Genomic DNA, 27,542 nt, shown 5'->3' with positions numbered 1-27,542 from the left:
CACACACACACACACACACACACACACACACACACACACACACACACACACACACACGTGTTGAAATTCCAGCTCATGGCCTCTACAAACTGATTAGTTTTTTTCATTTAATTCCTACTGGTGTTGTCTTGAGCGAAAACATTTTTTTTTTCTTTTAAATGACTTGACTTCGTTTTCCATCAGTATCTCAAATCCACTAAATATAAGGTATTGTGCTGTCAACACCGGGAAACTAATAAAACTATGTTAGATTATGTGTGAAATACTCAAATAAAAATTATAGAGGTCACCTGGCACCATCTAGTGGCCACATAGTGCAAATAAATTCAAAGGTAAAGGGACAACTGCAAACCAATTCAACAACTGGTCAACTGTCAAGTATGTCTACTAATACTGTACTAAGTATCATTACTGACTAATATTCAAAACACGCATTGTAGGTCCCACAATTCAGCTCTAGGTTTGACTAATGAGAACATCAGACAAACAAGAACAATCAGGAAGATTCAACGACATCTTGTAACTTCTGAAGGATTTTAAAGAAATGGTTGAACACTAGAGCGAAAGAAGCGATGAAAAATAAATTACCACACAAAAGAGAAGAGAGAACAAATAGAAAAGTGTTTTAAAATTATCTGATAAATCATGGCATTGTTTAAAAAACACAAAAATCTCACTTGCCAACATATCCTCTAACCATCCTACCAACTCCAAAAAAGTAAAAACAACATAAGTGAGACATAACACACCCCCTGCAGCTTTACAACTCATTAGTATTCCTCAAAGACATGTACAGTCCAAATCCCTGACCCTCACATATGGTCAACTTCCTCATAACTTCTACATGTTAGACATAGGCGATCATCTTTTATTCATACCTGTTTTCATGAACTTCCACTGCTCTTAACTTCTCACTGTCAGCTCACTCCACTTTTCAGTTTGAAAGGCAAGTGTAAAGGTAGCTCAGCCATCAAAACAGATATGTTTATCAGTACAGTTCTACAGTTATAGCGAAAAGGTGATTAAAAGATAAGATATTGATTAACATTTTGTAATTTTAAAAAATGTTACATTTTGAAGTGGAACAAGTGCATCGAGGTCTGTGATTAAAGCGATCATGTAAAATTAATTTGATGAACTATTGTCAATTGTTACATAGTGATTTCACAAGTTCAACATGTCTTTGCATTTTTTCTGAAATATGAGAACAATCTATGTGTCTATGTTGGGAAAAATGCAGTTTTAAATAAAGATGTAAACCTACAGGTCATATGTCAGGTCAACTATACAGTAAAACTTCATAAACACCAGTGCATTATATAGGGCACTCCTATACAGTAGGAAGGGGCTGACATGTTGGCTTGTCAGAGAGGGAAAAGCACAGGTGAAACTAATTTCTTTAACAATGGCTCAATACCACATATCATAATACCTGACTGGACCCGCCCTAGAAGTACCTTTAACAATGTTGTGCTAGAGCCAATAATGTAATGTACAAAGACAAGACCGCACACTACAAACCATAGACCTAATAGCTACTCAGAAACCAAGCAGAGGAGGAAAAAAGCCATTAGCTTGTAGCAGCAGTGACAGCTTAGCAACAGTCAAAGAGATTGCAGCATAAGAAGCACTAAATATATCCGCAGTTTTAGGTAGCAACAGCAAAAAATCTCGAAAATGACTCACCATTTTGAAGAAAGCACCACTTGAGGCAGGAGTCCATCCATGTAGTAGCGGTTGACAGCGATTATACACCTTTGCGGTCAAATCTGCAGTGATTTCGGCCTCGGGCTCCAGGAGCTACCACACATCCCTTGAGTCCTTTCATGATGCTGACAACAGGTCAAGCAGGACAATTTGTGTCTCTCAGTTATCCATATTTTACTGGTGGACTGATTGTCAGACAGCCAAACAGTATCTGATAGAGACTGAAACACAGCCCATTGAGACTACATGCTTACCAATAGTCCTTTCCAAGCTATTTCTAAGCTGCTGCTTTGCACTGATAAAATCCCGGTTTCATGAACGCAACGGGTCATCTGACAAAATGACCATACACATAAGTTAAAGACAAAGACGGTGCTATGACTTCAGCTACATTTACTTGTAAAATGGTCATTCGGAGAGAAAGTTAGAAACTACCGAATACATTTCTTATTTTGCCTCTCACAGAGTGCACAGCCTCCATGTTGGATCCAACAGTTTTCAACTACTGTACTTCCTCAAAAAGTGACAGGGGCCTTTGTTTACCTCAACTGCAGAAGGTAACAGGTCTTTGTTTGAAGCAGGCTTTTACTAGAGGCAGGTCTTTATTTCTGATTCCCTCTGTTTGATATATATAATTGGCCATAGCAGTATTTTAATAGAGGCCTCATTTTCAGCCGCTCCCGTTTGCTGTGTTAAGTTACTGCACTACTGTTAATATAACAGTTCCTGTAATCTTTTCAAATTAAAAGCCCTCTAGCGTTTCAGTGTACAGATACCCTATTTCACCGTTTTTTGATTGTTGTGCTGGCACGCTGCAGGAAGCGTATTGTCCAGTTGTTGGTATGCTGTTCATGTTTGCTAGTTACTTTAGCTTAGCAATTACCAATGGCCTCTCCTGCTCTCTCGTGTGTTTTATGTTTAGTCATTCCTCTGCCTCCTTTAGTAATAATGATACATGTAATGAATGTAGTTTGTTTGCCCAAATGCAGGCGAGGCTCGGTGAACCCGAAGCGCTACTCCGCTTCCCTGCAGCTTCACAGCAGCCGGGAAACCAGGGTAGCTAGGTGATTTACCTTTAACAAGGGGCATAGCCTTAAATCCACGGTTGGCACCGATTCATAGTCCAAAGATATACTAGGTTTATACCATATACAGTCTACGGTTTATACCTAGTCTTGTTTGAAAACAAGTCTAATGACGTTGCAGGCCGTAAATGCCATTCCCGACAGAAACTGTCGGCACAAAGTTACTTTGAAAGAACGGTCAGTGGGGACACTCAAACTAAGTCACATGGCATTCAGCTGAGCAATGGTACAAATCAGCTAAATTATAACTGCCCTAATTAAAAAGAGCTTATTTCTTAATTTGATAATTTTGCTTTATAATGGCAGGGCAATCAGACACTTAAGTATGTCAATAGTAATTCTAGCTTTCATCATCTTATGATAAATGCTTGTAATGTCAAGATAGACTCATATGTTTGGAGGATAATTTTGTTAGTTTTGTTTATTGTACCTCCTCAACAGATGTCTCCATTGAATCTCAGTCAAATAGACAAACTCATTTGTATTGTAAAACTGTTTCCATCACAGCGCAGCCTCAAGAGTCATTACTCAAGGCGGCGACAGGGGTTTGGCTGTGCCAGGGACTTGTGTTGCAGGAGGTAAGTAAGTCCTGTTGTGGTTCCTACTGGTCACCAACAGAGGTCAGTAAAGATCACACAGGGCCCCAATTTTTTCTTAAAGTTGTTCCCTATCACAGTAAATGAAGCTTTTGTCCTCAGTGTAACCCATTGTCCCATTGAAATGGTGTAAAAACTGAATTAAATCACAGTTTTATCTGAATGTGACCTCAGCTGTCTGGATCTCTTGTTAATCAGCAGCATCAATCTGTTTTGAGAAAAAACATTTTGCCACTTGGCCTTCTGAAATGCCACAACGATCAGTTTTCACATTATGTATTATTGGTTAAGTTTTATTTTTTAAACATCATCATATAAAATACCCTTTTGATACTTTTCCCTGTTGATATTTTGTAACCATTTACTGTGTTAATGTGAACCAGTATTGTATTACAGGTAACTGTATGTATGAGGGCTTCTCTATTCTAGTTTGTGGAGATGAAATGTGGAGAAATGTGGAGTAAAACATTTTTCATAAGAGTAGAGTAGAAATATAAGCAGGCCAACAAAGTCTAAGTATCAGTAATAAATAGAAAATGCTTATTTTTATTCCCATTTAAACCTGAAACTGAATGGTCCGCAAACTGTGTTATTGGTAGCTGCTGTTGTTCAGGTGAACACATGCTTGGTTGCGCCACTCATTTTCCTGCGTAATGATGGTGTCTTCTCAAACTAAATATTCAGGGCTTGTGGGCAGCTGTAAAGGTTGACCCGACCCATTTGATTCCTATGACGAATTCAGTGTCAGACCAAGACATGCTTTCTATAAATATACAACAAAGTGGGTACTGGTAAGCTGTATTCATTCACTGATATGTTTGCACAGTGAAAAATTCAGACATGCACTTCCAAGCTACGGAAAAACTCAGGGCTCGTAATATCTGTTTTAAATGAAAACCTTCCTATTACCTGCATCTCATGCAGAAAATCAGACCAGCAGCAGCAAAAATAATGTTGCATTCCCAGTGATAAGGGCTTCCTCTGTGAATGAATGGAAGAAGTTTAGGGAGTTCATCTCAAGGTGAGATAGCTACACTCTATTTATATGTATTTCTATACACTCACTGTGCCAGCAGTATTTCCCCTGCAAGGCACTCTCTTACTTTGAAACTTGTTTCCCAGTCACATTTAAACCTAAAGCAACTTCTATATTTAAATTTACAGTTTGAAGGCATACCCTCATATATATGTGTGATCTCTAGCTGCTTCTATAGTGTACATTCCTTATAAATAACAATACGCTTATGTGTTCAGTTCAAATGGTCCCAACATACCAGTTTTCCATTTAAAATTTAAAGCAGAGACAAAGGAAGACACTTTTTTTACAAAAGCAATTAGCCTTTTTTAATCTTACATTGCATTGAAAATTTACATAATAGATTCATACATTTTACAAATAATTTCATCATAAAAATATATTTCTGTACAAAACACTTTTTTATTCTATATTTCATCTTTTTTTTCAAATGGTGAATATTTCCAATGTCCCCAGGCAGGAACGGCTTTAAGTCTTTCGAATCACATGGGTCTTATTGCGGTCAGTCAGTAGGAAAAGCTTGTGGCAAAATAGATTGAAGCTTAGAAAAAAATGACTTGTGATGAAGGGGAGGGCCAGAGCAGGTACTTGTTTGTTTGTATGTGTGTATATGTTTGAAAGAGTGTGTGTGCGTGTGTGTTGATGACAGGGAGGATCCCATGGTTTTTGGTAGGCACTGTGTCAGATCCATACCGAAAAAAAAAAATGGAGAAAAAAACCCCCCAAAAAAAACCAGCAGTAACAACAACAACAACAGCAGCAACAATCAATCCAAACTGTAATAAGAAACAGTGTCACCATAGCGATGCAGAGCGGGACAGTCGCAGCGTGGATAAACAAGGAAGCTGCAGTTACCATTGCTTTTAACTCAGTAATGACTTTAAACAGAGTTTTCTGTCAGCTGGTTGCAGTTGGTGCCTGTGGCCACGACAGCAGGGGTTCTTAAAACAATGTAGATGTTTTTGCTCACCCTGGCACCCAGACTCATTAAAAACTACTGGTATTGATCATGTGTGGGACCCAAACTCACTAAATTCAGTCTCTCACTCTTTAAACCAGACTCTTCAAAATGAAACAAGTAGGCCTACTTTTTTTTTTTTTTTTAAATGGGCACCAAAGCTGAAAAACAGTGACTCATGCTCATTGGTACATGTATTCCTGTCATGTAGAGACCAATAAACATAGGTCCATTATATGGTTCATTTTCAGGCCCAACCCCTACAACAAGAAAGTCCTATACTGTATGGATGTTATGTACGGTTTAACACAAAAATCAAACATCTTCTCTTCTCAGCAGTGGTTCATTGATGGCATATCAAACCATCAGAAAGGCCAAACACATGTGCAACAACAGCCTCCAGTGGCAGACAGGGCCCAAAGACAGTAAAGGTTGCCAGGTGTACAAAATGCTTTCTTTATTATCAGTATAGGTGGCAGATCAGATTTGAGAAATGGCTACCACCATAGGAACATTAAGCTGAGATTATAAGGCTATATTTCTATGAAATAAAAATAAGCAAAGCAAGGGAAAATATTAAATCTCGACGGCCTCAGTTATGTGTATGAATTTAATTAATTGTCACATTGACATCTTAAGATCTTCTCCCAAATGGTCACTTCAACTTAAAGCTACTGTTTCTGATATAAATGACATTCAAGGCCTTTTAGCTTTTGAAATGCAATGTACACATACAAAACACTGTGGGGAGTTCATTAAAATCTATCTGTTCTTGCTCCACACACTAGTGTACAATACTTAAGAAGTGCCAAAGGTAATACAAAGGTTTTTTTTTTTAACGTAAAATGAAAGGCTTGTAAGTAGTGTATCAATTTATAGCTGATGTGGATTTCAGTACAAGAGCAAATTAGATCTTTAAAGAAGAACCCTAAAACACATTTTGTGTGGTCCTACGATCTCTGACATTTCAGTTTTGATTTGAGAGACCAAACCCATATTTAACATGAGAAAAACTTGAAAATCAAGATTCAATGATATACAACCTGGGGGTGAACTTGTGATGATGTACCTTTAAATGTACAGATCTTGTCTTCAAGGTTTTATGAACAAGGTTGAAACTTGTATGTTTTGCAACTAAATTAGATCATAATTTTAGTAATAGTTCACAAAAAAACACACTGAAAACACCCAAAAAGCCACTCATCCCAAAGCAAATTCATACTCTGTACCTTTGACCCCTCAAATATGACAAGAAATACAACTATGAACTGGTACGTCAGTGTACAGCACAGATTTTCAATGTGGGTTGAAACAACATGTACAAGGGTCGTCATCCACAAACTACATGTTGGGCAGTTCACCAGCAATTATCACCATTATAATTATCAATATTACTTTTACCTCAATTGTGTGTTTTGTTTTACCATAGCCCTGTGAGAGTTGATGGAAACATTAACCAGAGCTCTATATGTTGGGCCATGTGTAATCAAATGAGTGAGTTCCAAGAGCTGGGGTTTCTGTGTTGCCATACAACACTGGGGTTGCTGACATCTCTGAGCTGTAGTTAAAAAACAACATTGATTCAGAGTTTTGATGTGCAAATTTCTGTGGCCTCCTATTACTTTGTCAGTTAGGTTAGAAAACTGCGCTGTTATTCCAGCTGATCATTACGATGTTGTCTGTGTTGCAATGGTGACAATTATGGGGCATAATGTTGTGTATCTGCAGTGGCCAACAGCTTTAGTGAGGAGGCAAAAAAATGGCAACTGTAGCACAAACTCCATCTATTAATGGTTTAGAAATCCTCCATCTGTGTTAAATGTGTAATAAGACATTAACTTTAAACAGCATGACTGTTGCTGGCAAACCTTGCATCTCAACAATAATGACAACAACAATACCACTGACACTCATGATTGCCTCAGTGGGAAGGACAGTGATGGTGTGAGGAACTTCACGTTACACAAGATATTAAAATAAACCAATTCCATGTTACAAAGGAACCAAAATACTGTTTGTGACTTCTGTGAACAGCACATAATTGTAATATCTTTTATTCTGATATTTATTTTTTATTTTTTTTCTAAAAACTTTCTGCTATATTCCATCTTTCCCTTTCAGCCCCTCCCCTGTGGTAAATATATAGCACAAAAATATAGGTGGTGAATGCTCCCGAATATATATGCAATAGATTTACAGATCAGAAGATTCTGCAGCAATAACAAAGAAAGAAGATAAGCACTCGCAGAGTGCAGAATTACAGTGGAACTGCATCCACAATCACTTTCTTTACGCCTGTCTATCAACTTATGTCTACGTCTCCTGTCTATCAGCCTGTCTCCATCTGTCCCTCTGTAAGCCTGTTAATCTGTGTTTAAACCTGTCTGTCTCTGGAGTGGAGACTCTGGATGGTGGAGTCGGCAACAGTCTTAAGACCCTGTTTGTCTTTGTTGAACCTGTCGATTTCCTTATGTGTCTAACTGTTGGTCTTAATACCACCTGTCTGCTCTCTGTCTTTCCAGATTTTTGTTAGTGTGTGTACCTGTAAGCTTCTCTGTAACCTTTCTGTCCCTGTGTTAGTCCATCTCTCAGTGGGTAGACAGGTAGTGTTTCTGTAAAATGTGCTTTAGTGCCAGAGCTTTCTCTGTTTGTCAAAGTCTTTTTCTTTGTTAGTCCATCAGAGTCCTCTGTATCCATTCAGCATCTTTCTCATCAGAATCCATTTAAATTCACAGGATCAGGAGCATCTTTCCTCAAGGCCATATTCTGTCTGTTCTGATTCAGTATGTAGAGGGAGGGCCAACCTCTCTCAGTAGTTGATTTCAGGTAAGCCAGACTCTGATTGGCTGTGTTCGGGTTTTAAGATCTCATCTTTTCTCTTGATGACTCCCTTACTCTATTTCCAGTTCGGTTAGGGGTTGTCTCCATCTTCTCAGCCTCCTCTCTTATCCATTGGATGGGAAGGAGCAGTTTATCCATTAGATGAGTCAGTTTCTTCTCATCTGTTCTATTAGTGCTAGTTTCCCTTTAGACTCCTTTTAGTTTTGCTTTGCTCTAATCCCAGTTCAGCTAGGATTATAGCTCCGTCTCAAGGGCTGCCCTTATCCTTTGCTTAGGAGTTAGTCTCTTTCCAAAGAAACTTTTGCTACTGTCTGCTAGCATTAGCTGTCTTGGATTCCATTTTAATAGAAAAAGACATGAGACTAGTAATACCAGCCTCTGGTTGTCATGGAGACAGGAGGTTGTCCTGTCTGGTTGCTAGGGTGTTGTATTCCATGGTCATTTTAGAAATAGGCTCCTGTTCAGAAGTCTGGTTTACTGATGGTCTGCTGGTGACAGTGTCTTTTACTGTCAGTGTTGAACCCAGATAGATAGAAACTGCTTTCTTTGCTTCACAGTGTCTTTTTGTGACATCCGCTTCGTGTCACATCTCCCCATCTGTAGCCATTTTGCTTCTGTGTTCCTCACAGTTAAATATTTGTTCAGTACAGTTGGGGAGACAACGTGTTACAAATGAAATCAACCCATTTTTGTAGTGCAGTTTATCTCTGTGATGTATAACCATGGCTGGAGCACTGATAATGTGCTCTCTTTCTCCAGGCAAGGACTAATGGTCACAGAGCTGAGAGTGGGTCCCTATCTCCACAGCTCTATGTGAAGTACAAAATTCGGCATTGGGTTATGGTGACATGTCATGATGTTTGACTAGAAGGTCATGGCTTCATAATTAACACTTGTATTAGAGACTGTGAGTGGGGCTAAATAAGAAGTTGAACTATAATCGCTATGTCTCATTTAGAAACAAATTATAAACTAACCGTGACCAGCTGAGTCTTGGGGTTAGAGACGGATAACAGCCAGTGTAGTTTTCTGTTGGGTTGCATCCATTTCTTTCACTTGATGTCACAACTCACTGTGAGTTTTCACTGGCTGTTTTGCATCCGTCAAAGGTTGCAGACATTTCGTGTTCACATTTCTTTGAATTTCATTTGTGGATACAAAATGCTTTTAGTGAAAGGAACCAACGCTGAGTTTTGGCTGCAAGTGGACAGTTTTCCATCTGCTTGGGGAGATAAGTGTCTGAACTGCGACTGAAGGTCTCGAGTGATCAATGTATAGACCATGGTACTGACGATGTCTGTATGCTGACGATGGCTCTCCCCTCCACAGCCTCATGACAATTGTGGTCCCATTAGATATCTGAGTCATTAAGTTCAAGTGAGGATAATCAATCCTCAGACCATGGTGCAGACAGTATTTAGATTCGGATCGAATCTGACAGCCTTCCCCTCCACAGCCTTGGCGTTGGTGTTGTACATGGGATTCTCAAAGGCAGCCTGGCCATTGTTGTTTTCATGGACTGAGCAGCCTGTGTACTGTGTTTTTGGTGTGGTTCTGTGAAAAGAAACAACAGCAAGGCAAATATAAATACACCATGAGAGAGATAAAATTATTCTACCTATTATTCTGTCTATTAATATCAACACAACTGGACAGTAGCAAATGCAATCTTGGGAGTGGAAGCATAGTAAACAAGCTTAAAGGATTAGAAAGTGTTGTGCTTTTTAGGAAGCCTAGTGAGATTCCAATCAGCCCATCACTTCCAGAAGCAGAATTGTTTTGCAGCACAGTTTGCAACAGACAGTGAATTCATTGTCTCTTAACATCTCAAAAACCAAACCACTGAAGCAGGTACTGTTTTCAAGAATCAGACAGCTTCTTAAAATGTTAACAATGCCTTTTTTCTTTTTGTATGAAATAATGAAAAACAACAGTGAAGTAAAGCTGTCTATTACTGAAATGTAACAGAATTGCACTTAAATAAGCAACAAGCAGGGTTTCTTTTAAGCGCATACCTTTGTTTGTAGAGATAGAAGCCAAAGCCAGTGAAGATCAGAGCGAAGAAAGGCACCAGAATAGCGATAGCCACAGAACTGCTGTTGGTACCAAGCTGAGGGGGTGGTGAGTTCTGACTCTCCGACATATTCAGACCTGTGACATTACACGGAAATGCATTGTCATTGTCAACACAACTGGTTTAGATGACATAATAAAATGACTAAGAATTGTCACTCCAATACTATTGCTTTGCTGTAACAGCAGCACTTTATATTGTTAGCAGTTGTAGCAGAACTGTGCAGGATATGATATCTGTGGCAGGGAAGCTGGTAACTGGAAAAGGGTTGGCATGTCTTGCTACAACAGTTGCAAGTTAGATGTTGTCAGCAGTGGATATCTGAGGATCATAATTATTTTTTCTTCTGAACATACTCAGGTGACGTGTGACTTATAATACAGAGGGAAGTGGTCAGATCTTGCAGGTCAGTTACTGATAATTCAAACTGTACAAGGGGACTGCTTTCAACTCTGTTTGACAGAAATGGTAGTCATCTTTGGATGCAGGTTGATGGAATTCAGCTCAGCCATTTTAAGATGACTTCTGGTCTGAAGAGCAGATTTTGCTCTCTCTGCATGTATCCCCTGCAGGGCTGACTCAATAAGGTCACTGCTGCCAGCAAAAAGAGGCTCCCTGGTCCCTTTCTCCAACAGTGAGGTTCTTGCAAGCAGTTTAGTAGATTTTTGCGTATATCACTTATAGTCCAAAGTGATTTACAGGAAACATAATAATTGTTTGGAGGTTACTGAGGTTGGTTACTAAACCTACTGTACGTGATAATTACCTAGTCTTTGCAGTCCAAACTGTCCATAGTCTTTTCCCTGAATGAAACCCTGGAATACATAACTAGAACCATCAGGCTCTGCTGATACCTGGAGAAGACAAAGAAAGGAGACACAAATTGAGACATACAGTCACAGGAGAGGGACAAAGGTTGGTGACATTTTGTGTTTGTGTCAAAACAGCAACATGTACCAATTCAAACATATTTCTGAATTTTGATTATTGTTGAAATATTTGATTGACAAATACTTTGGCTATCTTTTCTCAACTGTGTTCCAGACAATTAATATAGCCTGGGGCATGTGTTTATGCTGTTATATTGTGGGAATGAGCAAGATTTTTCAAACCCACTCCGCAGGCACTTCATGATTTATATTTACCCAGTATTTAGAATAAGGTCACATGTGAGCAGATGACCACAGCATTTAACTAGTTTTGTATTTGATAGTATTTTGTAATAATTATTTGAACACATAAGTATTATATTAACTTTGCTTAAACAGAGCTGTGAAAGATGTAACTCTGACTGACCTCAACTTCAACTGTCTATTAAAGTTCACAACACTTGTGAAATTATTCTACAAAAGGACATTCAAATGTTTGTCTTGTATTTTTTATTTAGTTGATTGCTCTGTATCCACTGAAACTTACAAATCCATCCATGGTCCAGGAGTCATCTATGATTTTGGCTGGAGAGATGGCTGAATCTTTCAGCTGGTTTCCCTGGTTCGCATAGTTCACCTGGTACATCAGCAATAACAGCCTGGCCTCAGCAGCCTTATACACTCCTTGGGAGGACAGAAAAAAACATCTGGTTCATAACATAAAAGTGCACAGAACATTATGGTTAGTTTGTTACAGATTGTTATTTTGATCTCTCTGCATTTGTTGCTTGTTACCCTGGTGCATCAACAATAAATATATATCATCCCCAATTAGAAATCCCAAAGATAGAAGAGAGACATTTATCAAGACAAACAAGGAAAAAAGCAACCTGAATGCAGCTCTAAAAGAAAATAACAATGATTTTAAAAATAGTTCAAAGATATCACAATTTTGAGATCATTTTTAGAGAAAAAAGTAATCAACCAGAACTCCCCCTAACCATTAAACAGGCAGGAGTGGAAAAGTAGATAATGATAAAAGATTTAATGATACTACTTATCTTATTTGCATCATAGAACATTTCCACAAATGAGTTGTATCTCCCAGGATACATTATTCTATTAAACTGAGTCAAAATGGTAAACATTTTAATGTTTTATTTGATTAGGAGAAGTGATTCAGTCTTGTTTTCTGTGGTCATTTACATCACACATACAGTACTAGTTTTTATACATATTCTATCATTTCTAACAAGGTATAGGCCTACCACAGTCGTCACCAGCCATCCATTGTTGATGCCAAAAGAGGCACATGTACCACCGGTGGGATTTTGCAGGGGTGTGGTACAAGGCCACTATCATGTCAGCAAGGTGTCACAATGTTTGGACAAGGAACACCAATTTTTCTTCTCTCTCTGGAAAACCGACTTCTTTAAGTGGGCTTAGAGCAGCACAAAAGCTAGCTTGAGTGAGAGCTTTGCCTATTTTTCAACAGCCACTTTTGCCTCATTATCCACCCAGTAGTCACACTGTAGCTGTTCCTTCCTTGCCTCAGCAGAGCACGGTCACACTCCAGGGTGCATCTGTTTAGCCTATTCTTGTGGAGGGTTCCTAGACCGCACAAACCAAAGGACCTATTCAGATGCACAATGAGTGGTAGAGATGTCAAAAAGTCAACATAGAGGATGATGGTCTTGCAGAAAGACAGTAGTGGCTACAAGTCCAAGTTCTTTGACAGGACCCTATGCTGTGCCAAATGTGCTCTTTCCATTGTATGTCGGGAAATACTTATATACCAGAAACACCTACTCAAACAAATATCTTGATACACCAATGGTGAGGTTTTCCAGGAAGATCCCTTGTAAGGGATCTGTGGAGAACTGGTTCCCACTATCAATTTCCAGGCATATCTTCCTTTTGTGCTTCAGCACTGCTGTGACTTCACAGAGCCGGTCCAGGGCAGGTCTTATTATCGTGAAAGTGGATGATTCTTGAGAGGGATTTAAACCTTTTTATTGGTATCACACCGTCTATTTTGGGATAACGTGTGCCTTCTGCTCAATAATCATCCATAAATTGCATTCTCACCACCCCCACGATTATCTTAATACCAACAAATGACTTAAGCTCATTCCCAGTGGTGTTAATCCTGGCTCCAATTAGTTGACAGCTGTAGAGATTTGTCTGTTCAGCAATAAGCTGGAACAGACCGTCATCAGAAATCTGAGAAAGTAGCTGCAAGGAGAAGACAAGTCATCAGGTGCTCTGAATTCACTGGCAGCTGCTGTTTACTGGTGCTCAAACCAATTCTTCTGCCAGCTGGAAAAAAAATATTTCAGGAGGTGCAAACACAAAGTTAACCTCTTACTTTGTAACCCAGATAATAATCTATCACCAAAATACAAGATAAACGTAAATGTCCTATGCTATGTGTAAATGACAAATATTGTACTGCACACCAATTGGGGGCGGACATTGGTTTATACACCTCCACCATAAGAAACAACGAAAGACTGAAACTTGCTACTTTCAGTAAATATCACAAACATACAGCAGGTTTGAGTTTTTCATATTACATCACAAACATCGTTCAACCGGTTTTTCTTCATCAGCATAAGACAATAGTCAGAATTAGTTTGATGAATTAATATTATTGTTTTGTTGTAGATAAATATGATTAACATACAATTACTTACCATCTGGTCAACATGTCCTGCACCACTGGCAGCTAGAATGATTTCTGATCAAGCTGACTAAATAACAACAGATAACCTGAACCAAGTCATGTGACCTAGATACTAATACCAGACAAGACTTTTGATCAATGATAACTTGATTTGGTGAAAACCTTCAATCATGCCTACTACAAGATGTTAAAGAGTTGGTATCTCCAGGTGCACATTTCCTGCTTTTGGGAATGTCAAAAATCATAATTTTGTGGTCATGTATGAGATAACCAAACAAAGTACACTATGTACACATCCTTAGAAGTGTTGGTATGTATATTTTTCACTTTGGGCAGAGACAGGTCAACTGTTTCATGCCTCAAGATTTTATGCGAAGCTAGGCTGAACATGTCTTAACTACAACTCTGTACTTAATGCGCTGACCTAAGATTAATAACATTTCACTCTTCGAAAGAAAGCAAATATGTGCGTTTCCCAATAATGTTGAACTACTCATTTAAGTACAGTGCTTAGGTAAATATGAAAATTATTTCCTCCATTCATTACTCGAGTCTGAGTCTGAAGAGCTTGCAAAGATCATCTCTATTACTCTCGTCCTCTCCTGTGCCCGCCTTTCTTTTTTTCTTGAAATCTTAAGAGAAATCTTAGGAAAGAAAAACATGCCAGTTTTATGCAGCTGGGCACTGACCTTTTGGTGCCTGCGTGAGCACAGCTTCAGATGTTATTGATCTAAAGCTGCTCCTTTAAGCCAGAAGATGGATGTTAAACGTCTGATAGCTGCATGGTTATGTGATATGGTGTTTGTGCTCTCTGCTACTCCAAGAACCAATTCTAGCTTCAACAGGATTAGTATTTTAATAGGGTCTTAACCCCCTGCTGACGCTGTTGTAGGACCCTGGGAGGTCTGCGTGTGAATAAGTTTATGTGTATATTTGTGCTTTGGGGGGAGATACAGTAACAGCATTTAAAAGAAGCTGGCAGTTCCAGGAAAGTAGTGAAATTCAGACACCAATAATCAACCAGTAAAAAGCAGCAGAAATAATGTGTTGTCAGTAAAGGTGTTGATAGCAGAAGCTCCATTTTACACTTAATGTCTGAGTGTTTATTTACTGTGTTACCAATGGATCAATACAGCACCATGTAGTACTGTAACATAATCACGGGATGTGATCATGACATGTCCTATCATGGCACATCACACCATTTATAATATATACTGTATAAAGTACCATATGTTGGGTATAATTAATCATAATGTGTCATGCCTGATAGGAGCAGTTCCATGTTGCCGTTGCTAAGGGTAACGTTGACTCTTCCTGTTGTGGAGTTGAAGCTGGTGATGCTCAGTGTCATGGGCTGCTTCCTCCCACGGTAATTATAGGAACCCTTCCATATGTAGTTAGGAGCAAAGACGTCATCTGGAACTAGAGAAAAGAACATAACAGAACATAAAACAACGCCACAAAACAGAATGAAAGAGAATTTAACAGAACAAAACACAACAGAGCAGAAGAATAGAATGGAACAGAATGGAATTGAAACAGAACAAATATCATGGAACCGAACAGAGCAGAATAGAGTAGAACAGAATAAAACAGAACAGAATAAAAAAGAAATTTACAGAATAGAATATAAAAAGACAGATATGAATAGAACAGAGAAGAACAAAACAGTACCTAACAAAAATAATAGAATAGAAACACATAGAACTGAAATTAGTTTACAAGAGGTCATGTCTTTTTATCAATAATTTTTCCAACAATACTAATTGATCAGTAGTCACAATTCTTCATTACTCATTCCAGATGATATCATGTATTACCACAATATGCATATACAAAGGAGAGGCAACTGCTAAACCTCTTGGTTTTTGTTGTTTGCCTGAATTACATACAGTAAATTCATAAACAGACACTGTTAGTGAGAAACATGATTAAATGTGTGGCTTTAGGGAAAATGTTTCAGTAGAGTTAAGGGGTGTTCCATGCTTTGATAGTTACAGCAACTTGCACATATATTAGCTATAGGAACTCTTTCATGTGCAATGAGAAGCAAAGAGTTATTGAACTACAGCAGTATAACACAGACTGCAAGTGAGCAGAGCTGAAAATAGAGAACTGAACAAAACAACAGCAGACAGAAGACCAGAACATCACAATAGTTAATTTACCTTTCTATGTGTAGTGAGGAAAAATTAATTATTTAGAGCTGCGATGAAAAGCAGTACAATAAAATCAAGACACAGGAAGAATAACACTGTGGAGTAGAACGGAGCAGAGTGGAAAGGGGCAGAGCAGAATTTATTAAACTAAAGACTAAACCAGGCCAAAATAGAATAGATAAGAGTCAAGAAACGATAGGACTGTACTAGTCTGGAATAGAAAAGACTGTATTGGAACAGACCATTTAGTTTTGGGCTGGGAGTTCCTGTTGCCGGTTTCACAGGTTTCTTCTTCTCTCCAGCTATACACACAGTAGAAACAGAGGGTGAAAGAACCCATTAAAACACATGAGCAGAGTCCTAGGGACACAATATGCAAAAAATATTATGGTTATTTTGGTTTGCCTCTTGTTTAACTTGCAGGTCCATCAGCTGATGTCTTAACAAACCAGATTTCTCCAGGAGAGAGTGCACTTTATACTAACGAATCACAAAATTAGAATGCAGTGCTGATTACTATTAGTCACACTTGCAAAATAAGAAAGACGTGTGTTGAAAAGGGTCTCCAAAAAAAACCTTTTTAATGGTTATTTGTAGGCAGAGCAATACAAATAGAGTTCATAGCCAAAGACTGCAGTGCATATTAGATCCTTTTAAATGTGGCCTTAAGACACTTTGGTTTGACCATTCAGAACAGCTTCTGTCATCACTTCAAGATGCAGCCATTGTTGCCAACAAGTAAAGGCAAGCAAGGGAGAGGGTATTTGTCCTAGAATCTCAAATTGGATCAGAGAGTGCTCCAATTTTGAAGGCTACTTCAGGGCAAAAGGGTGGCAGCCTTGGTGGAATGATTTCAGTGCAGAAGCTTGCAGCTTTTCTTTGCACAATGGAGGCTTCACAACTTCATTTGTTAACATTTCTTGATGAATAAGCCAAACACTTAAATTAGTTCAAGGATTTATAGGTGCAAATAGAGTACAAATTGGCAGTTTATATACATCCTGGGGAAACTACATCTTGCTATTTGCAACATTATTGACAGAGGTTTTGGTGATACAATCGAAGGCTACAGAACAGCTACTAAATGGACCTTGGGTGAGATTGTTTTGTCTACAACTCTTTCCAAGGTCAAGAATGCACTTTCAGTCTGAACGTTTAAGCCAGTATGAGGAAGTCTAAAACAGTCAAAATTGAAAAATAGATACTAAACTGACATTTGTTTTGGCAAGTATTGATTGAGTTTTAATACATCCCTGGTGAGTATTGAGATAAGATAAAGGGTGACCAATAGGTCACACTCCTTTCATTAACTATATACATTACAAGGAACTTGGAGCATGCATTCTAGTAACTTGATCGATCACAGAGCACCAGTGCAATCTGTGATTTCCAGCAGGTAGCTGTTCCCCTGGCAGTTTACACACTCAGACTATTGCTGTTAGCTCATTGTATGGACTAAAGTTTGTAGGGGAAGAAAAATGGACTCATGAGAAGTGGTGAATTTATAACCCCACCTGTATGGACATGGTCGACGAAGGGACAAAACACCATGGGATATTGTTTTAGTTTTTTTGTATCAGTGTTGCCAGATTCACCACCGGTCCATGGACTGACCACCCAACCAGGAAATCTCACCCTACTCCAGCTGGCAGGTCTCTCCCAGTGTGTGTGCTGACAAAGTGTCCTTGAGCAAGATATGTACAACACTCCTACCTGTTCACTAATGGCTCTGGATACGATCATTAATCAAATGCGGTTGACGCAGATATAAAATTGAAAAACAGGGAAGCAAAACATTTACCTCGACATATAGGCATTTTCCCAGTCCAAGTGCCATCACTCTTGCAGACTCTGTGTTCAGAGCCCCCTGCCAGGAAGTAGCCATGCTGACAGCTGTACACCAAGGTGTAGCCAAAACCAGGGAGATCCATCCCCACCACGTCCACATGGAGCGGACTCTCTGGCTGCTTACAGGCATGGGCTGGAGGGTGGAGAGGGGTTTTGTGCAGTTGAGTTTGAGTCTTGACAGTTTGGATGGAGGGTGGTAAGTGAACAAGTTGACAGGATGTATATTTCTTACGTATGCACTCAGGTTGTGTCCCGCTCCACGTCAGATCAGGCTGGCAGGTTCTAGAGGAAGAGCCCTGAATCAAATGACCTGGCTGGCACTGAAATGACACCACACTTCCCACCTGTACAGAGAGAGAGAGAGAATGAGACAAAATGCACACACACGCACACACACACACACACACACACACACACACACACACACACACACACACACACACACACACAGAGAGGTAAAGAGAATTTGATAATGCTTTGTTTGCTCATGGTCCAGGAGGAGTCTGAATACCTTCAAAGGACCAGAGGACACAGTCGTAGAATGCTATGTCACAGTAACTGAGTACTTAGTGTTGCACTGACAAATATCACATTCAATAAAATCTTTACTCCTATCTATCTTTCCATCTATCTATCTATCTATCTATCTATCTATCTATCTATCTATCTATCTATCTATCTATCTATCTATCTATCTATCTATTTTTTTAATCATGTTCAGAGCACTTGTTGATAGTGCCTTGGCGTTTCAGGAAATACAGACAGAGATGTAGATGACTATGGAACTGCAAACACATGTAAAAGTACCTGTTTAAACTCAAACATCTTCAGTTTTCCTGAAAACAAAAATTCTGACTGTATGTCATAGACACTGATCTAAATCTAAAAGGTGTATTATGTTTGCAGGCTAGGTCAGGATTTTTCAAGTCTATGGTGATACAATACTCAAATCAAACACAGTAATTAGGTTGAAAGAGTAATTCTAATCACTGTTGTTGTTGTTGCTGTAAAAAATAGGGAATAAACTCCATAGTCCTTGTTCTGTGTACTAATCCATTCTAAAATCTAAGGTCGAAGCTAATACGAGGCTTCAGTTGTCTGAGTCAGTCAGAACAAGTGGTTATCTTCCAATATTACAGTAATTTATTCACATGTATTTCCATGGACAGTGTTTCCCCCTGGGGGGGAAACACTGGGGGGGCCTTCCTGGTACTAACATTTAGGTTTGTTGCCAGGACACAGCACTGGCAACATATCTACACATGCCTATTTGGCTACTCACTTTATTGAACCCAGTCAGAGAGCTGCAGCCTCATAAAAGCTTTGCACTCTAAAATGCCTTTTTGCACACGACAAAGACTCTGAATTAGTCCCCCATCCTTTACTGTGAAATAAAAGAACAAAGGGATGACTTCATAAGCAGTGTAGCCAGGATGAATGATTACGGCAACCTATAGCTCTTATGTTATATGGCATGAGTATTGGATTAACAATTAGATTAAAGGAGAAAAAGTGAGTCACAGGGTGTCCTCGTGGCCTAGAGGTTCAATATGGTGAGCATGTAATCACAACTTCCCCAAGTTGTGTCTGGCTGGGGATGTTTGTCTGCTCTATACTGCATACGACCAAATGAAGGCATATACGCCCCCCAAAATACTTAATAGGGCTGCGACTAACAACTATTTTCATAATCAATTTACCTGACAAGTAACTTTCTCATTCATCGATTATTTGTGTCCAGAAAATGGTGAAAAATCACAAATTTGCTGACGCCAAGCTGACATATTTAAAGGTACTGTTTAAATATGCCCCCCCCACCACCACCACCACCACCACCACAAGATTCTCTGTTTGGTGGTATATCAACCTATTTGTGTTGAAGAAGAAGAAGAAGAAGAAGAAGGTAGCTACAGTTAGTTTATCAGAACATATATATTACCTTGAAACCATAGGTCCGGTTTAGGGAGCCATAGCGTGGCGTTCCTGGGTTATCACAGCTAGTTTTGGTCGGTTCTGAAAAGAACAGGACAAGAGTTTGAGTAATTACACACAAAATCTAAAAGAAAGATAAATTAGCAGGAGCATTATGTGTCCTCTCTTAACTCTCCCTTACTCTCCTCTGTTGTCATGGTAACACTGGGTTATATATCGCAGCAGGACAGCAGGGGGCAGTAGTGCTTTGTCAGAAAACGAAGCTGGGCCAGCTTTGAGAGTGTGTGTAACTGTTTGTGAGAGTGTGGCAGGGTCATCAGCATGTAGAGCACATCCTGACGCAGAGCTCGATTCAATACAGCTTCCGAAATGACAGATTCACTCTCCACCCCCCCACCCCCCTACCTCACCCTCTCTCTTCCTGTACCTATCTAACTGCCCTCCTCTCTCTCTCACCGCTGTCTCCTTTAACTCTCCCCTTCTTTTTCTAACTGATCTCTTCCTCTCTCTTTCTATCTTTCCATGTCACTGTATCTCTCTGCCCACCAAACCCCTCCTCCCTCGTCTGTCTTATTTAAAGAGCAGGCTGCTTCGCCTCAAAACTCATTCCTTTTCAGTCACATAGTAATACACATCACACACTAACATACAGCTGCAATCACACAGACACACACACACACACACACACACACACACAGACGCCAACACTCAACACTACATTCTTACTTCACTTCCATCACAGAAAAAAACAAAGCAGCGCTGAGAGTCCCTTTATGTGTTTGTGTGTGTGGTTGTGTGTGTTTCAGTCTCAGGCTTCAAAAAACCATCACGTTACAGAAGGGAAAGATTTCCCCTCACAAGCAGCATACTTACACTATAACTACTTCTTTCTCAGTAGGTATAGATTAAGTTCTTATATCAATGAAGTAACATTTCAGAGGGTACCTTCTATTTTTAGGTCATCTATTTCACAAAGAATGTTTGACTTAATAGCAGCCGTAAAAGTACTGGATGCAAGCCTTATCTAGAGATATGAAGGAACAAAGAGTCAAGTGTCTGTTCTCATTACAAAAGCTCTCATTTATTACAATTCATCACCATACCTGCTGTTTAAGCACCTGCTCTGAATCAGACATGTGAAGTGGTGCTTGAAACATCACATGTGGTGCTGAATTGACCCACTGGGACCATTTGTAATGTGTGCTGAATATCCCTTCTCATTTTCTTCTTAATCCCCGAATAGCAGAAGCTTGTTTGAAGTTGGATGTGGATTCCCGTTTCCAGAAGCCTTTTACTAAATGCTGTAAGTTACAGTGTGTACTGGCGTTGTCTTGCTTATGAGCAAGCACTTTCTCTGTAATTTCTAAAAGGGCTTCCCGTACAGGAACCCAAGTTTTTAGATCAGAAGTTTTCAGACATAGCTGATCTAATTCGACAGTAAAACTGTTTTACAACTGGCATAATGTGTCACACACTTGCTGCTGTATATAACCTCCCTCTCAGATGCAGATGGAACTCTACATAGATACACAAACAGCATTCTCTTGGCACACTTGGGTCCCTTAATACCAATCAATCACTGTTTGAATCCCACAGCCTATCTGAGTGATGTTGCTGACCGTGTGCATCCCTTAATGGACATAATTTACCACATTATAATGGCTAGCATGATAGCCATCTAAACCTGATTTCATGACTTCAGTGTCCTCCCCGGTCACCAGATCCAATCCAATAAAACACCTTTGGCATGTGGTAGAGATTATATTATTATATTATATATCGTATTATATGTGATAGAGATTGGCAGCATGAATGTACAGCTGACAAACCTGCAGAAATGATGGGATGCAATCATGTCAACACGGACCAAAATTTCAAAAGAATGTTTCCAACATCCAGTGGGATCGATGTCCCAAAGAACTGAGTTCGTTTTGAGAGCAAAAGGCTCACTGTATTAGTAAGGTGTGTCTAATGAAGTGCTTGGTGAGTAAGTAAGCCACAACTTGCAACATGTGAGTACATCTCGTATGAGTTTTGGCACATTTCACTCATAAAAACAAACGCCATGCATGTGACTCTTGCATGAAGATGCAAAAACCCTGTAAGACTTACAAGAATGTCTGTAATTTGTTAGAGACAATCATTTGTGAAATGGCACATTGCCATCATTTGTGGCCTGTGTGTAAGCACTCCTTGCAGATGGCCTTTGTGAAACAAGCCACTGAAATGCTTTCAGTGGGCGCTGGAATAGAAACTGAGCCGTCATACATGTGGAAAGTGACACAGCCACATCCATCCAGGGTAACAGTAAAAACAACTTAACACTCAGCATTTCACAACTCATTCACAGCTCAATTATTTGAAGCTGAAACTAAAGACACACAAGATTGTAATCTTCATTATTGGGTAAGATACTGATTCTTTCTTACAGTGAAAAAAGTAGCAGTTTTATATGAAGTTGTCAATCTGGAAATGATACTTTCCCTCACATCAGAGGAATCCTTTAAGGCTTGTCCTCCTAAGGCTGTCTTTTCATTAACAAGATTGTCTCAGATGAGCCTCCAGTCACTGTTCATTATTATTCCAATAAGTCTTTGTAACTTTAGCTTTGACAGAGCAGTAGTTGCTCTACACAGCAAACCCCTGAGTAAACTGAAATGTGGCTGTCAACTCCATAATGATGGGTCATTAATTGCCACAATCATTAGGCAGGGGAATTATCAGACACCAGTCCAGGCTCCACAGTGAGCAAGCATTAACAAAATAATGTGTTTCATAGGTTACAAACCCATACAAATATTCAGTCAGGAAAGGAAATACATTAAAAACAAACAAAAATAATTTTAATCAAAAGAAAACCTATGTGCAGCAATGGGGCAACATTAAAAGAAAGTCTGTAATACTCTGCTTTGATATGTTATTTAAAAGAAGATACTTATTTTACCTCCTGAGAAATCTCATTCAAAGGTCTGGGGGCTCTAGTGACCAACCATCACTGCCTTTTAATTTTAAACCCAGACTTTGAAGTGGGTAAGACACCCCTGCCTGAGGATACCAGGCTGTGCTCCAGCTCATGTGGGCTTGATGATTGATGATAAAGTCAGGAACTATTAAAAAATAATCAGTAAAATCTTAAATCAATTTTTGGTGGAGGTTAAAAGCCGAGTTGGAGAGTTAGTTGAACAACATAATACTGGGGAACTTTCTTAACTTATGGATTTATTAAGAAATACAGTGCTTTGACTAAGACCTATGTGGCTGGGTATCGAATCTCAATACTTTTTGGGTACTGACGATTTACCTGTAGCTCAGAGTAATGATAACTATTCAGTACCAAAAGCTGTTTACTTACTCTCTCATCAGATCAATCTTTCCAATAATGAACTGCATTTATTAGACAAAGTTCTTGTGTGGCTGCTTGTGTTTGGACAGAATTTAACATTTTAAAGCTTTGTCCTCTTTTGTTAAATAAAAAAGGAGTTTTGTAGAAAAAACATGTTCTAATTCAAACCAACTAATCAACAAAGGATAGTTTTAGTATTAGTATTAAATCTCCAACAATACGAAGCGCTACCTGACCGTTTTCAACATGACTTCTTGCATGAGATTGAGTGATCACATGAATATGAAAAATGAGGGTGGGGGGGGTCATATTGATTTCTGTTGGCCAATATAGCAAAAAGTATTTCCATAACAAAATAATACACTGTTCCATGTTGAGATTTTCTGGCAGATTAATACAAACTGCATGACCAATGGAGACAAAGGAGTTTGGATAATATTTTTCATTTGTATAATTGCCTCCCTGGTCTGTCTGTTGGGCAAGTGAACATAGATGATTAAAATTACCGATACAGCGTGGCTGCGTCCCACTCCAGGCACCGTCACTTTCACAAAGTCTTGTTGCTGTGCCGACCAGAATGAGAGGTGGAGCACAGGTGAAGGACACTTCTGATTGATAGATGAAGCTTCGTCCCTCTCTGAAACCACCGACTGGTGTACCTGGGTCACCACAAAACTTTGCTGCGCGCACACACACACACACACACACACACACACACACACACACACACACACACACACAATTCCATTTCAGCATGCGGTGCTAACGATATTGACAAGCGCTCGCATTCTTTGTGTAGCTCAAGGACAAATTTAAATTTTTTCTTCCAACTGTAATTGATGTTTGATAAAGAATAATAACAGGCAACGTCAAATGCATATGTGCTGCATTTGTGGATGTGTGTGTGCTTACGTAAGCACTGTGGCAGCATGCCGCTCCAGGTGCCATTGGCCACACAGGTAAGGACAGCAGGGAATGAGAGCTCATATCCAGGTGAGCAACTGTAACTCACGCTGCTGCCCCATTCAAAGTCACTGCCCTGCAGTACCCCATTACTGATGGAAGGGGGAGCCAGACAGGTCACCGCTGCGACGGAGAAAGAGAGGGCGGAAAGTGAGGAAGGAAAAAAAAAAGGCACACATCAAGTTTAAGCTAAAATCACTGTCCTGTACTACCCACAGCTGTAGTGAGGGGGATTTCAAATAGTGATTGTAAAATTAGTTTATCATTTTATTGCCACTAGAATTTACTAGAATTTACCAGTGCAAATAGTTGGGAGACTCTCTTGTCTGGGAAGACTTTCAATCAAGTTCAGTAATAGATACAGTTTAAACTAATTATGGAACTTACAAGCTGTTACATGAGACTCAGACAGTATTATGTGATTTGTTTGTATTTATTGTTTTTCCTCACAGAGGAACTGACTGCTAATTGAGCAGATCTGCTGTGTCAGTTTTTTTATACAGTAGCTGGGGCAACAAATAGGTTGAAGTTGTATTTAGAGTTCACTTATGAATACAGTAGTTGTAATGTAAACATGGAAATAATTCTATACCTCTGTACAAAGTAGTGTTAGTGGTGGTTTTATAGTACTGTGTAGAGCTGAAGCAGGGTTGGATGTTTTGTTAATTCAGTTACCTGTACATATGGGCATATTCCCACTCCACGTCCCGTTTTGGGTGCATGTCCTCACAGGTGACCCATCCTCCTCCATTCTGTATCCAGGTTGGCACTGGAAGGAAACATTCTGAGCAATTGTGAAGTCCTCTCCATAACGAAGGCCGTTAGCTGGCACACCTGGATCACCGCAGTTTATCACTATAGAGAAAAGTTGGATAGGATTGGAGTAAATGAGATGGAATGACGATTACTGCTCAGATCACGCTCATGCTATGGCACAAGATATTAGGAATTTTAATTTTCTTATTACTTCTGGAAGAGATAAAGAGGGTGGAGAAAAAGAAAGACAGAGGGTCAATGAAAGTGAGAGAAGCAAAGAAATGGATAGAGTGGTAGTGAAAGACTGTTGTGCAATCACTGTTTTTTAAAATGAGCTAGAGGACCATCTGATAAATAAACATCAGAATGGCAAAGGTCAAGATTAAGTCTATAACTGAGAAAACTTTGTCTTGGGAATCCCAAAGTTGCTGTGATCCAAGAGATGACCTAACTAAAACTGCATGTGGACAATGAGTCAAAATGTCAGTCATGAAACTTTGAAAAGTTGTTATTGCCATTTTTTGCATTAACATTTAACTAAAATTATCTATACTACTATAGTACTGTAGTATCCATAATATATAAGTTTCATTTGTGGAGATCGCAGGGGATAGTGAATCTGTGATCGAACTGTGAGATCTCTTTGCATTCCTTTATGGGCTTCAGTTCTCATGAATGAAAAAACAGTGATATCAAAAATGGCTGAGATGGTCCTGGGACTCTTTTAAAGAACATTAGGATTCCCCTGACTGTACTTAAAAAGCACTGTCCTTCATAGTCTAATAGGCAGTTTAAATGCTTTTAAAGCCACCCCAGATACTGTCATGCCTGTTAATAGATGTAGTGTAATCTACTGTAAAAGCCATTTCCTTTAAGTCAGGGATTGCTATAAACTTTTTTCTTTCCAGGACCCCATATTTAAGAATTTTGGTTTCTCAGCATTTCTGTCTCTTTGTCCCATACTGCTAGATATTTTAAATTGTATTTCTTTGTATAGTGTATTAAAGTAGGAAATGTCACTGACAATTGGAAAACATTTAAATACTATTAAAAGACTCTCTTCATGTGAGATCCCAAGACAGGTGAAGTTCTACCTGTTAAAATGGTATTTTTTTGTGATAGTATGTAAATTGTTATTGCTATATTCCACTGTTGTATTTTTCTTTACAGGCATGTGAACAAGCTGATTTTTTCAGTCAGAGTAACACATAGCACTGATTAACATTTGTTCCAACCACAGCTTTGGTCACATTTCATATAGGAACGAAACATAATACTTTATGGTTATTTACTCTTGGGAATTCTGTCACAGAGTTCAAAAAGCAAATTAGCTAAAGTAAACAACGATCAAGGTTATTCATGTCACTCTATAAAGTCTGAAGCAGGAGGATGAAGATTTGAGGCGAATTTCATTACTCAGACCCTCTGCTGTCGCAGAATAATTTAAAACAGCGCATAAAATAGGGTCGCAATAGGCTGGAAAGGAAACCTCACAATCACACATCAGAGTTTAGAGATGTTTATGGGTTACAGACTCGCAAAGCAAGGATTTAATACTGATTATATATAGTAAGTGATATATAAAGCTGACAGTCGGCTCTTCAGCTTCCAAGTCACCTCATGAGTTTACAGTCAAATTAATAAGGCTACAACAAAAATGCATTGCAGATGAATGTATTTACTTATAGAGCATCAGATATTGTTAAATTATCTATATGTCAGCCATCTTTCAATATACAGCAGGTAACTTACTGGTGCAGTTGGGTTGTACTCCTGACCATGTCCCGTTGGCCTGACACTGCCTAGTAGTGGCGCCAGTGAGCAGGTAGCCGTCCATGCAGGAGTAGATGACAGAGTGAGAAAACGTTGTTCCATCCAAACGAAATACTCTGCCATTACTGGGAGTGCCAGGGTTAGCACACTGGACAGCTGGGGGGAAAAAGGAGAGAATGAGCGAGAGAAAGCCTTGTGCATTTCAATGAGTTTCAGCTCCATGACTATACTTGTTTTAGGAGACTGTGCAGTGCATATATAACTGGGTCATTGTCAAGGTCCTGGGTTTGGATAGGTTGAAATTAAATAGTATTAAGAATCTTCCTACGTTTACAGAAGGGCTGCGTGCCGGACCACGTCCCATTAGGGAAGCACATCCTTTCAGCGGAACCAATCAAATCGTAGCCTTCTGAGCAGCTGAAGTAAACCTTGGAACGGATCCTGAAATCCGTTTGGTCCCTTGAGCCATGGGAGGGAATGCCGGGATCACCACAGGAACCAGCTGTGTCTCCTACAGTGACAGAAACAAAAAGACAGGGTTAGGTCGCCAACTTCAAAACTACAGTCATCACAAACCAGCTGCATATTCTACAAAGACACAATGAACTTCAAACCTTAAAATTACTTTTAATTGATCAAATTAAAACTCTAAATGGAGAAGCGGAGAGGGAGAAGGAGAAAAAAATCTAAAATTATCAAAAAAATAATAGTAATTTATTACTTAAATATCAAACCAGCATTGCTGAGTGAAGCCAGCAGCGTGAAGTGAATATTTAATTCCATGTTCCAATTACATTCTCATGGCTGCTTACAAATAGTATTACATATACTTGTGACAAGGGGCACATACTTGCTTTAAGAGTGTATGTGTGTGTTGGTGTGGTGTTGGGTAGGTGGGTGGCAGTGTGTGTGT

General features: G+C 39.2%; 1 protein-coding gene across 1 annotated transcript in view; it reads right to left on the bottom strand.

Annotated features, from left to right (window-relative positions):
- Positions 1-4,717: 4,717 nt before the first annotated feature.
- The window catches only part of csmd3b (CUB and Sushi multiple domains 3b), a 136,919-nt gene continuing 114,094 nt past the window's right edge, over positions 4,718-27,542 (bottom strand). The window contains exons 53-66 of the mRNA XM_087176619.1: positions 26,958-27,140; positions 26,609-26,785; positions 24,776-24,955; positions 24,050-24,223; positions 23,644-23,817; positions 19,802-19,875; positions 18,095-18,206; positions 17,816-17,995; positions 16,257-16,316; positions 15,119-15,277; positions 11,714-11,850; positions 11,064-11,151; positions 10,239-10,374; positions 4,718-9,777 (exon numbers count right to left, since the gene is read on the bottom strand). Of these exons, the coding sequence (XP_087032745.1) occupies positions 9,618-9,777; positions 10,239-10,374; positions 11,064-11,151; positions 11,714-11,850; positions 15,119-15,277; positions 16,257-16,316; positions 17,816-17,995; positions 18,095-18,206; positions 19,802-19,875; positions 23,644-23,817; positions 24,050-24,223; positions 24,776-24,955; positions 26,609-26,785; positions 26,958-27,140 (1,994 nt within the window). The 3' untranslated portion in view covers positions 4,718-9,617. The remainder of the gene's footprint in view (positions 9,778-10,238; positions 10,375-11,063; positions 11,152-11,713; positions 11,851-15,118; positions 15,278-16,256; positions 16,317-17,815; positions 17,996-18,094; positions 18,207-19,801; positions 19,876-23,643; positions 23,818-24,049; positions 24,224-24,775; positions 24,956-26,608; positions 26,786-26,957; positions 27,141-27,542) is intronic.

The sequence above is a fragment of the Seriola lalandi genome, unplaced genomic scaffold (assembly GCF_002814215.2).
Source record: "Seriola lalandi dorsalis isolate HSWRI2012SDOR001 ecotype SW California unplaced genomic scaffold, Sedor1 jcf7180002054562, whole genome shotgun sequence".
Classification (NCBI taxonomy): Eukaryota; Metazoa; Chordata; class Actinopteri; order Carangiformes; family Carangidae; genus Seriola; species Seriola lalandi.
The sequence above is the reverse complement of the archived record's forward strand: the minus strand, read 5'-3'. Positions and strand labels throughout refer to the sequence as shown.